General features: G+C 40.7%; 1 protein-coding gene across 2 annotated transcripts in view; it reads right to left on the minus strand.

Annotated features, from left to right (window-relative positions):
- Window positions 1-1,969: 1,969 nt before the first annotated feature.
- Window positions 1,970-12,350, minus strand: part of AZIN1 (antizyme inhibitor 1) — a 28,033-nt gene continuing 17,652 nt past the window's right edge. For both annotated transcript variants that reach the window (XM_048286594.1, XM_048286595.1), the window contains 7 exons: window positions 9,836-9,970; window positions 8,236-8,317; window positions 7,341-7,415; window positions 6,114-6,279; window positions 5,476-5,594; window positions 5,085-5,299; window positions 1,970-4,455 (listed from right to left, as the gene is read on the minus strand). In XM_048286594.1, the coding sequence (XP_048142551.1) occupies window positions 4,344-4,455; window positions 5,085-5,299; window positions 5,476-5,594; window positions 6,114-6,279; window positions 7,341-7,415; window positions 8,236-8,317; window positions 9,836-9,970 (904 nt within the window). In that variant the 3' untranslated portion in view covers window positions 1,970-4,343. The remainder of the gene's footprint in view (window positions 4,456-5,084; window positions 5,300-5,475; window positions 5,595-6,113; window positions 6,280-7,340; window positions 7,416-8,235; window positions 8,318-9,835; window positions 9,971-12,350) is intronic.

Raw genomic sequence — 12,350 nt, forward strand, 5'->3', positions numbered from 1 at the left:
TAAGGAGCGCGTTAGACCGTGACGCGGCGGCTCGGAGCGTGTCGCGGGCGGCCGTGACTGCGCGGCGCGCCCAGCCCGGCGCCGCCGGGACACGGGACCGGCCGGGACACGGCCCGGGCTGGAGCGGGGTGCGGGGCAGGGCTTTCCCTCCGCCCCCGCCGCGGCGGCTCCGGGCGGGCGCTGGAGCTCCCTGCTGGCCGCAGCTCCCGGGGACCGGCCCCGCTGCCACAGCTCCGGCGGCCGCCTCAGAAGGCGAGAGGGGTCGGGGCGGCTTCGCCCCCGTGCCCCAAGGCCGCCGCTCCAGGCGCTGCTTCCGAACAGCGATACTCGCAGTGGGAGGCCCTGGAGAGTGCTGCTGTTCCAAAGGGGCGGTACTGGGAATGGCTACTGTGGAGCCCATAACATCCTTTGGCCATCGCTGGCTGCAGCAAGCGACTAACAAGTGAGCTGTAGTGCACAGCTCCTCTGTTTCATCGCCTTCAGTAACAGGGAGCTCCACTGGGAAAATGTAATAAACGTGTGACACAAATAGCTGAGTGGATACTTAAGGGTATAAAGAAGGGTCACACTTGAGAGACTGGGTAGTTGAGCAAAATATACAATCAGGATCTAAAAGCAGATTCTCGGGCCTGAAGTATTCTCTCCCCTATCTGACTGATACAAAGGAGTTGCCCTGTACTGACATGGCACAGTAGGACAGGTGTTGTTACATGATGCACATTTGACAGATTAGGGTCTGCACTACCGCCCTGATTCAAGCATTTCAAGAGAACATTAAAATAAAGCATTATATTCAACAGAAATTATGGGAAGCAGCCGGTTGAAGACAGGGGGGAGCAGCCCTGCTGCCACATCCCAACTCAGGCTGACAAACACAATTAGCTTTGTCCTGCGAGCCAAGAGGGTAATCCTGTTGGTCAATGCCCCTAATTTATCTCAAAGACGACGCAGTTGCAAAAAGATGAAAATACGAAGTGAAAAAAGCTTGCAAATAAAGTGAATAAGGCTTGTTACTCCAACATAAGGACTGTAAGAGGAAGGGTCCCCCCACCCTTCTCACCTCTGTGGAAAGGACCAGAGCTCTTAGGGAAGAGCTCTGGAGTCCTGGGTTAAAGAAACCTTCGCCTGCCTTCCCTTGGCAGGTCTTCTGCCAGTGCCACAGACTCCCACTCCCCTCAGCTGTGGATCCAACAGAGCATGCTTTTCCTTAAACCTCAGGGCAAGTACTTGCGGCACCTGACTCCCAGGAAGTAAAGCAATAACTAGCAGTAAACTGGTGTAGTGAATTACATACTACTACTTACTTGAAATTTTAATAAAGGGATGAAATAAGAGCTCAGAGAAAAAGCAAGCCTGGAGTCAGTGCAGTACTTCCAGCAAAAGGAAAACTTAGGTAATATCTGACACTTTCTGAAAGTACATGCGGCAGTCACAGAAATAATTTTCTCCTTCACTTATGATCAGGCCAGTTAAACCATCTTTGGTACATACCCTGTTCCCTGTAGCAGTCGGCTGGCACTACCAGCACCCACCGAGCCCCTCCTTTGGGCAGCCACTGCCAGCCTTGCTGGCATCCAGGCTGCTGCTTAGGGCTACATTTGCTTTCCAGCTGCTGTCCAAGGCCTTAGCAAAGCCCTGAGAGCATTCTCCCTCCTCTCCTCACAGAAGAGGAGACTCACAAGGTACAGTCCTGGGTCAGCAACATCAGTCTGGACCAGAACAAGGGCAGTTGCTTGGCTCTCAAGGATTAGGAGAGCCAAATTTTTCTATCCAAAGTTTTTTTTGGGGGGGGTGGTTTTTTTGGCTGGGTCTTTTTTTTTTGTTTTAGTTTGTTTTTAGGTGTTTTGGGCTTTTTTAAATTAAAAAAAAAGCCCCAAGGATTCAAACCTGAAACATTAACAGACAACTCCACACCCCCCCATCCCCAGAAAAAAAGCAGAAACAAGAGTACATAGGAAGCAGCAAAATATCCAGTGGTGGATCCAGGGCACCCACTTTTATTCTGATCCAATGTAAGCCAGTTGTGCAGCTGCTTGGGCACACAATGAAAAGTTGGAACCATTTTCTTCTGCTCCTAAGGAGTAACAGGCAACACCAGTACCACAGCCTTGTCTGGGCCCACAGCCCTGGATCTTCCTTAGGAAATGGAGCACAGGCTGCAGGGCTGCATCCGGGAAGCATTCAGGCCAAAGCAGGTGGGGCTGTTTGCCATGCACGACCATCAACACATCACACAGTGAAGCTGCAGGTCTGTGTCACACACCCCTGCTCCTGCCACAGCCTCAGCAAGCAAGAAAGGCTGCAATTGTCTAGTGAGCACAACAGGGCTACATTACTTCCAAGTACTATAAAGAAATCATCCAGCTTTTTTATATTTTGTAAAAATTCTGAACTGCAGTTACAATATAAACAGTAGCACATAGCAAATCAAACTGAAATACATACTGAATTCAGACTCCAGGTTGGCTTTAATAACAGACTCTCTTCAAGTACAGCAAGTATTTCTGCTCTGACCACTGCTGCATTTATAGAGAAATAGTTTTCTACTTATCTGTAAGTTAACATAAAACAACTCTCAAAGACTGTATGACAGAATCCTGTTGGATTATCTAACCTTAGGCAACTGTACTTGCATTTAGTCAAAAACCACACAGCAGTCTGTCTTGTCTAGAAAGACCTCAACAGGTAAACTGAAGCACTTGAGATAGGTCAGCTAGTAACTTCAGGTTAAAAAAAAAAAAACAAAAACCAGAAAATCAAAACCAAACCACAGGTTTCCCCCTATCATTTACTCCCTTTTCACTTCCACATTTAATTACAGTAATAAGTATTTCTTAGACTGCATCTCCAAAGCATAAGCCATTTTGCATCTCCTAACTGGCCTGTAAAACTGTTCTGACAAATCCAAACTGAGAATTTACTTTCAAGTAAAAGTTCATTAAGTTCCATAAAATCTTTGCTTTACAGAGCCAGAAAATAAAATTTCCTACCAGCTGGCCATATAAAATACACTTGCAGCCAAAGGGTAGAAATTTTACCTCCAACTAAAGGGTTTAAAAACTCCCTTTTGACTGTAGGATCCAGACTTCAGTGTATCATCTCAAAACCCTAACACCCTCTTCTCCTCCTTCCCACAGTTTTCAAGTAGGGAAAGTTAAAGTGAGAAAGCAAGCAAAGGACCTTGAAGAAATCAAGAAGCTGTAGTAACACAATAAATTCTCTGACCAGTTCTGGCAGTTCATTAGTCAATGTACATGTACTTTTAGCAATCTGATTTACCTTTACATTATGGATACAGTTAAATGAAGTCCAGTGCAAGAGAGCATTTGAGGTTTCTGAAGTCTTATGCAGCCCTACCCTAGAGTCAGCACTATACAGAACTAGCTGAAGTTGAAAGACTTTTCAAATAAACACTATTAAAAAAAAGAGCCAAAGGTTCTGTGACAACGTGCAGAATTGGACTAACCCATGCTGCTCAGGGCACTGCATGCACACGAGCTGAGAGAACCTCTCCGTGCACACCCATGCTGAGTGCAGGTTAGCTGGTTGGTGTGAAGAACTGAATCTAAGGTCATGCTCTAAAAACACACCACAAATTGCCTTTTAGCCTTCCAGGAACTTACATGACTTCCACTTCATACAGATTGATTAATCTGAAAATTTTTACTGTTTAACACAAAGCTGAACCAATGGGCTAGAGAAAAGAAGGCTTCTCAAATCAATCATGTATACACCTATTTTATAGCTACCTGCCTAGTTCCTCCCAAAGTTAGCCTGAAAAACAGTAAAATCTACACAAAGTTTTATTGCAATCATACAAGGGATACATCAAGGGTCAAATACAACAAATACTATGATGCAATTTTACATTTATTAAACTACAGTTCAAAGCACAAATTTACACATTCTAAATACACTAAAACATCTAATGAAGTCACACTGGTCTCCCACTGACATTTGATATATCTGGGCGAAAGACAATAACTTTACAAGACTTTTCTAACAGAAATCCTTAGTATAAAAACTGTACTTGTATGTAAACTGTTGAAGAACCCAAGTGATGGGTTTCCATCTCCACTAAGTCATCCATTTTGTTGCATATTTAACGCTCAGGGGTTGAATGAACTTGATTTTAAATTTGGACACCATTATCTAACCCTCCCACCCCCCACTGAATTGTAGCTGTAGCTTGTTTTGCCTGGTCCCCATTACTATTACTATTTTTTCAAGTTTTGAAGAGAATGAATTGAATTCAAGATTGTTCCATTTCTTCCACATTGGAATGTTGACCAGACAAACTACAGACTTGCAACTGCAGGTCTAAATGAAGCGTTAATGCCTGTTTAAGCTGCAGTGGAAAAGCGGTCTTCTGGGCTCAGCTGAATGCACGAAGGCACAAAGAAGAAGTTCTTCATCAATGTGTCTGAAGCAATTCCAGCATCTTGCATCTCATCCCTGCAGCAGCAAAGGTCAAGAGATGTAAAAACATGTTTTCAGGTTCAATTTCCCTTCAGAAACCAGCCTCAACACAGCATTTGAAGCCAAGTGCCCCCTGCATGGCTTGGCCCCAGGCTCGGCAGAAGGGAGCCCAGCTGTGCCAGTGCCTGGCACACAGAAATGCTGCCACTCTCCAGGGACAGAAGCGCAAGGCCCTGTCTACCTCAGCACAGGAATGGGTTACCAAACTCTCCATCACCACAAGAGCATTACTGCCCTTCCTGCCTATGATGGTGCCAACACTGTACACAAGCTGCGGTTACTTGGATTAGGAAAGCTCAAAGGTTGATATTGAACAGCCTTTGTTAAGCCAGTAAGAGACTTTACAACTGCCACTGAACTCACATGTGAGATTAGTCAGGTATTTTGCTTTCCTTTGTCATCCCTAAAGCAAAGAAGGCATTTTATTAGAGAACCCTGTTTAGTCTCAGCAGTCAGACAGAGACCAAAAAATAAAAATCCACAAACGAAAAAGGCACATTCTTGCACTCAGTATTCTCCTATATTTGCCACTGAATGTAATTTGTAAGTGTACACTCCTGAAGGAAGCAGAAGTAACCTTGCCATTATCAAGACAGTTTTCTTACCAGTCACTGAAAGACATCATGTAGTAGATCAGTGGCCTCTGATAGTTGTTAAAGGTAGACTGTTCACCTAAGGTACCAGAACCCATATTGTCAAAGATCAGCCAATCTCCAACGCTCAACTCGGGAAGAAGACAGTTTTCCACAATTTGATCAAGCTCGTCACAGGATGGACCCCAAAGGCTGCTTGCAAACAGAGGCTCATCTTCCTTGTATTTCTATATGGAAATGATTGAGGCAATTCAGGCTTCAGTTTATTGAATAAGAAAATTTTCAAATATATAGAATGTTAATTCAATAAAGAATAAGCAATTATACATGTATGAAGTGTTAAATATATATTCAACAGACAAAGATAGTAAGGACTACCTCTGAAGAATATAGAAGGACTCACCTTGTGAACCTCTGGGATAGTATTGAGTTTCTCAGACAATTTACTTGCAAAAGAACCATAAACACCATCATTTATGTAATATGTAAATACTGGTTCATCATCATTCCTGGTTTGCTCCACTGGAAGTAAAAAAAGAAGTTGTCTTGCATGCATGTTTTGTCATAAGTAGTCCTTTTGCAATCTAACTTAAATCAGCTGCTTTCTCCTGACAAGGGGGTTCCATATATACTGGAATGGGAGAATTACAAGCAGAATAATCTGTATGAGACCAGATTATAAATTCAGTTATAACATTAAGTGTGAGGCTTAATAAAATTAATACTTTCAGTAATAACCACTGCTAAGAATATAAATCCAGAGAAGCAAGCTTGCTCTGTTGACGTGATTTATGTTCTAATACAGAACCTTTTACCAGCCTTCTGTGAAGCACCCAATATAGGTTTAACCTAGCAAGAATACAAGAAGTGCTACATAAAAGTAACAGTGAGATACACAGAGAACACATGGTCAGAATCCAAAAGGCATATTACACTGCAAGAATTAGGGAATGCATTAAATATATAAACTAGTCTATCCCAACTAATAGTGGGCAGTTACCTGTACCAATTCGTAACACAGAAAACAAATCCAACCCTTACCTCCAGAAGGAAGAAGTTTATCATACTCAACAGTCTTCTTTGCAATGATGTTCACTGCCAGTGTAAATGCAGATGAAACATAGTAACATCCAGGCTCTGCAATCACATTAACACCAGACTCCTTTGGAAAGTAGACATCCAGCAATGGCCTGATGACATGATTAACCTAGGAAATTGAAGTCAGAGGTAAGACCAATTAACTCAGCTTACAGATGTGTCAGATACACACACAGGTCTAGTCAGCACACCAAATAATTACTCTGGTCCTCTGTTCTCTGAGAAGGGCCTTTACCAGAGGTCCACAATTTATAAAAAAAATGTAAGAAAACTGGTCATTCTGCTAAACACTGAAGATTGAGTACCATGAGTCTGAGCACTACACAGTCTCTCTTCACAACCACAGTTCAAGATGTAGTACACTCAAGACTGCACGAGTAATTTCAATGTCCATGCAGCAGTACAAATAATGTAAAATTATGTATGAACCCACAAGAACAGGCAAAGGGCCTTTTTTTGATCAGTTCTGAATAGTATCATATTAGAAACAGAATTCTTTAATACTAATGTTCACATCTTAAGATACATTTGAAGATTAACAGATATTTTGGACAAGTAATAGAACCATTAGAATTGAGAGAAAAGCCCTGATTACTGTTAGTAACTCCTCCCTGCATCACTTTCACTGTCCTGAATTCACAGAGTCTATGTTTTAAGACAACATAACAGTGTAAACTGGTTATCCTGTTTTATGTGCCACTTCATACTAAAGATGGCATTTAGGCCAAATCAGAGTCTAGCCAAATCAAGACCTTTAGCTTTCAGTTCTAAAGCAAAATATCAGAAGTTTTCATCCAGTAGCAACAGGGTTTATGATCCAAAGCATGCTAAGCTACCCTGGCCCAAATCATGCAAGAGTCACCAACTGGACAATAACAGTAAAAAACCCCTTAAATTACTACTGCTAGGGTTGCTTCAGATAGTAATTTAATCTGTAACAAACTCAAGTCAGCATTCACCCAGTATGAACATGATTAAAAAGAAGTAATGATCCCCTCCAAGAACTGATTACACTATCCATGATCAAGAATACAAGCCCAGCTATTGGGATCTTGAGTTACAGTCTAACACTGAACTTAGGTTTCAGCTATCAATTCAAGCTGCAGTTTGAAGGTTAAACACTTCAACTTCTTCAAAATTAAGAGTTTCAGCTTCCAACATATTGCATACCTCTTCCAGCTGAAGTTCTGAACCTGTGAAGCCCCCACCAATATCCAACATGTTCATCTTAAAGCCAAATTCTTCCTAAAACGCATAGGCAGAAGGTAAGTACATGAACAACTGTAAATGCAAAAATATTTTTGTTGCTCCTTACTGTGGTTGTTTTCTGTGTATTTAAACTTTTGAAAATATTTAGCTGAGTACATCCAGTGAGGGAGTAAGGGCATAGACATAAGTAGCTCCATTAAATCTAGTAGCAAAGCACTGGGATGTCAATAGAGGCTGGTTACACAATTCTCTGCAAGTCCCACAGCAATATCAACTCCCATCTTGTGGCTTTTGTTATATTCAGACAGTATTTGCTGAATAGGTGGTGCATTCTGACAAAAGACAGTTTTAGAAATTCACAAATCATGTGACTAGACCACTACAATGAATTTGCACAAAGATCAGCAAGATCCTCAATTTTATTGCCCCCATGTGTTACCAGCCACAGCTAAGGCACTAACTGCAGTAATAAGAGTAAAGAGACTTGCAGTCTTCTATTTAGTTTACAAACTTCTCATGCCACAATAGATGCCAGCATACAATTGTTCAATTTCAATGTAACCTAAAAGCATCAGTTGTGTATTTGCAGGACTGAGATCTGAGTATCAAAAAGCCCTGACCAAAAGTGGGAACTTTAAACAGCATTCAAGGCCCATCAGTACGACAGTATTCATTACCATAATTAGGACAAAGTTAGTTTTACCTCTACCACACATCACAAAGGAGTATTTAGTCCCTTACTAAAAGTTCTATCCCCAATGACTTATTTTGGAAAGAATGTAGTTGTTTATTAGTATCATTAGACTAGAATGGAGTCTCTACCGTAGCAATTGCATGTGTGTATAGATCTACTTACAGCCATGTCAAACACACACCGAGCATCAGATATAGCATGAATGTACGTTTGCAGATCCTTGCAAGAGCCTGAAACATGAAATCTGAAAGAAATAAAACACAGTTAATACACTGAACCATACAACTTTCAGACCAAGCAAATAGTTTCACCATATAAAACAGCAACATGAGCAATTCATTCCCAAGTGTCTCAAAACAAGCTTAAATGGTAATACAGCAACTGTGCAACGAATAAGCTCAGACCACCACTGCCTTCTATTTCATTGGATTTGTACTTGAGGATTGTCTTCCTCTTAACCCCAAGAATGTCCCACAATATTCTCAACTTTGAGAAATAACAGATTTACTGAATTTTTCAGTCTTCACTAACAAAGTGGCTAAAAGTTGTTCTTCAGTAGGTGCCAAAGCTGCAGAGAAGTACTGATGCCTCCCACAAGCTCCTGAATCCTCTCTTGTTTCTTGTTCAAAAGATTTAAGTACTGCCATATGCAGTTAGTCACTGAGGTGCTAAAACAAGTGCCAGCATTCCCATGGGCTTCCTCAAGGGGAATATGGTCTACTGGTTCTAGACAGACCATACACACACCTGAGCCACAATGTTCTCTACTCCAAGTCTACTCCTCTAAGGAATGCCATTTTGAGGCAAAGGTCACTTTTCAAACTTAGTTGCATGAATCCACATATGGATTTTAAAATTATTTAAATAAAATAATGCACAAGAGCCATGTGACTTTAATAAAAGTTGGTTAAGACATTATATGAAGAGACATGTTTTTTCAGAAGTACCTAATTTTTTAAGACATTTGTAGTTTATGCTTTAACATTCATTTCAAACAGATATACATCAAAACATTTGTGGTTTAAATCATCAAAATGTGGCTTTAATTTTTTTTATTGTCTTGATGACCCATTTATTTGTTTGGTTGCTTTCCTAAAACAGTCATGAGCATATGATAGATTTGTAGCTGAAGGTAGGCAGAGCAGACTTGTGCATGTATTTTTCTCCCATATAGTAAAATATCTGTCAAACTTCCAATTAAAATACCACAGATCATTTATAAGAACTTGGAACTCTATTCTGTGAATGCAGGATTCATTCCTGCCACCTGCAAGTCAAAAACTTATCTGAGTATTTTGTCTTGATATGATCAAAGAGTGACATACAACCTTAACTCTTACAAAATCTGACCCCATGTTCATCTTGTTCAAACTACCCAACCTATTCCATGCTACACTAGCACTTCTGTTACGCTGTTTATTGCTGGGAAAAATACAAATCAAGTTACCACAGAAGTTCAAGAGTACAGTTAGAGAATAGGAGAGGCTTCCAGACTTAGTTTTCATGCTGACAGAAGGATATCTGACACTTCATTTCATACTGCTTTGATGTCTGTAATAGTTACTTTGTTTCATACTAGTTTTTGCTTGCAAGCAAAAGCTCATGATTCTAAAGTGATGTGATATTGTTTGTCTGGGGCTTTTGTTGATTTTTTTAAACCCTGTAAAATAGTGTCACAGGAGAAAAATTCTTTTCTATTTTACATCTTAAGTACATCATACAAATATGTGCTCAGCCAGCAGAGGACAATGAAGCTACTCACTTGACACCAACTATTTGGACTCCCAGCTCCTTAGCACATTCCATGAGGTGTCTACAGTTCTTCAGGGTGGTGCCAAACTTCATATTCACCTCCTCACCAGCAGTAATGTCTTCTGTGGCAATGTGCAGTAAGAGCCTAAGAGAAGGGGAAGATGATTGGGGCAGTTGGTTTACATCATCAGCACATGTGAAGCCTGAAGACTTTCAGAAGTGTGTTGATTATGTTGTCAGTACTCCAGCTCCATCGATGGATGAATCAAGGCAACCTAATAATAACAATCCTGTACAGAGAAAAAACTAGCAATTAGGGGCTAAAACATGGAGCCAACAAGGACAAGGGATTTGAAATGCAGCAACTAAGACTCTTGTAGCAGCAAGAGTCTGTTGAGCGCTGTAATAAAAAGCAATGTTACCTTCTAATAAAGCATAGTTCCTCATAAAACTAGTAACACTAATACGATTTTTCCCATCTCTGTCCTCCTCCCTAGCTAAGAGGTTCCCCTTCAGTCAGACACATATCAGTCTTAGTTAAACTCAGCATCTGGAGAACACCAGGCTGACACACTGAAAGCACACTCTGGCCATATCCTACCACCTCCCCTTCTGGCTAAGCACATGGACTGAGGGTGAGGGGGTAGGATGGTCAGTCCATTCCCTGCCCCTTCTTCCAGGACACTGCAGAGCAGAGAGGCAGCAAGTACCATCTCTTACATTCTCATGTCGTGGGACATCTTTTGCTCTCTGGTTAAAGCCTCATTTTGGGTTGATCTGGCAAACTGCAGTGCCAATGCTGACCTTTTTCTGTGTTAAAGTAACACTTGAGGGGCAAAGGCATGGTCACATCCAAACCTCTAGAAACATACCCCAAAACCTCACAAAATCAAACTGCTGTCCACTGAGAAAGTCACACCCTCACACCCAAGAGATAAATTAATTAGTCATGCAGTAAACTTAACAGAGGTGGTGTCATGACATACATGCAGACTGGACAGAGCACATTGCAGTTAACCAGGGTGGGGAGTATAAATGAGTGGAAGAAACTCTGCACCCAGAGTGAAATAGCTCTTTACAAGACAGGCAACAAACAGAACTCAGCCTAGCCACTACTAGCCTAACACCTACCGTGACTTGTTACAAGTACTTTCCAAATGTTTCATGTGTTTAAAATGCATCATTTTATAAAGAGCAAAAAGTCTTAAGTTCTCACACAGGCTGCCCTGCGATCCTTGTTAATTTTAATTTATACCATTTCATCTTGAGAAACTGACTGGCATCTCATTTTCTGCTTCTCCACTAGGACAGAAAATTCTGTTCAAAAAATCTGTAATAAGACAATATTTTGCAAAGCATTTGGAAAAATGTGCTAGCTATAGCAAAAAATTATTACAAGTCAAACTCTTTAAAATGTGATGGAAAAATTCAAATTCATACTACAATTTTTAACCTTATGTTAAGATTAGTCAAAACCCCTCCTTAAAGACATCCAATGTTAAATTTATTGATGAATTGTTATAGCAGCATTTTAAGTGAATCAAGCTATTTTTCTAGCAAAACCCACTAAGTCTGACTTCTAGAAATCTAGCAGGATTCTTCCTCCTGGGTTTCAGCAGGGCTAGAGGGTGATGTGTGCATTTAGGATTTGGTTTTACTTTTTATCGTTAAGGGGGTGTTGATACTTATAACAACCCTGCCTCCACTGACATTCTTAGGACACCAAGAAGCTCAGCAGTTAAACTTTGCCTGGAAAAAATCTAAAGATGTAGTAAAGAAAAGCAATACCTAAGCACTCCTTCCTGACATTTCTCATCTTAAAAAAAAAATTGCAATCATTTGAGTTGGCAAGTCTTCCAAAGGCAGAAACATCAGTTATGAAAGAAGACACCCCCCATTACCAAGTTAATGTGAAGTTGCACAAATTTTCAGAAAATGAGAAGAACCACTTCCTAAATATGACTTCCTCAGCCAAAACACACTGGCTTCATCTACACAAACAACTCAGCTCTAACAACCGCACATAGGAAAAACAAGGCTATATAGTGGCTTTGAATTTTGGAAACTATGCCAAGGAAGAGAAAGGAAAAAAATGTGTCATTTGAGCATCGACATTAAAATGACCTGGATAAGATAATTCTAATAAAATTAAGGGAAAAAATTCTATCCAATAAGAGAGATCATATTTCTAAAAAATTTAGACATCAAATTGCAGTTCTTTTGTAGAAATTGAGTTTCTTGCCCTTGGTAAACAGGAACTTTTGCAAATATTAGACAATGGGACCGTCGAAAAGAAGTAGAGTTTATATTGCTTTTCTCTAGCTCATGATACTCCTTCATACTGCCTCCCTAATTTACAATTTCTCTGGCTCAAGAAAAATCTGCATCCTCTCTTTCTTTGGATGTTATCAGACAAGACCTTCTAAAAAAAGTTGTTAGAATCATGGAAATAAATCAACAAAAGCTAACAAAACTCTAGATCCACCAGTGAATAACTGGTAAAACACTAATGATGTAACAGTCAG

Source organism: Corvus hawaiiensis, chromosome 26, assembly GCF_020740725.1.
Source record: "Corvus hawaiiensis isolate bCorHaw1 chromosome 26, bCorHaw1.pri.cur, whole genome shotgun sequence".
In the NCBI taxonomy this organism is placed as follows: Eukaryota; Metazoa; Chordata; class Aves; order Passeriformes; family Corvidae; genus Corvus; species Corvus hawaiiensis.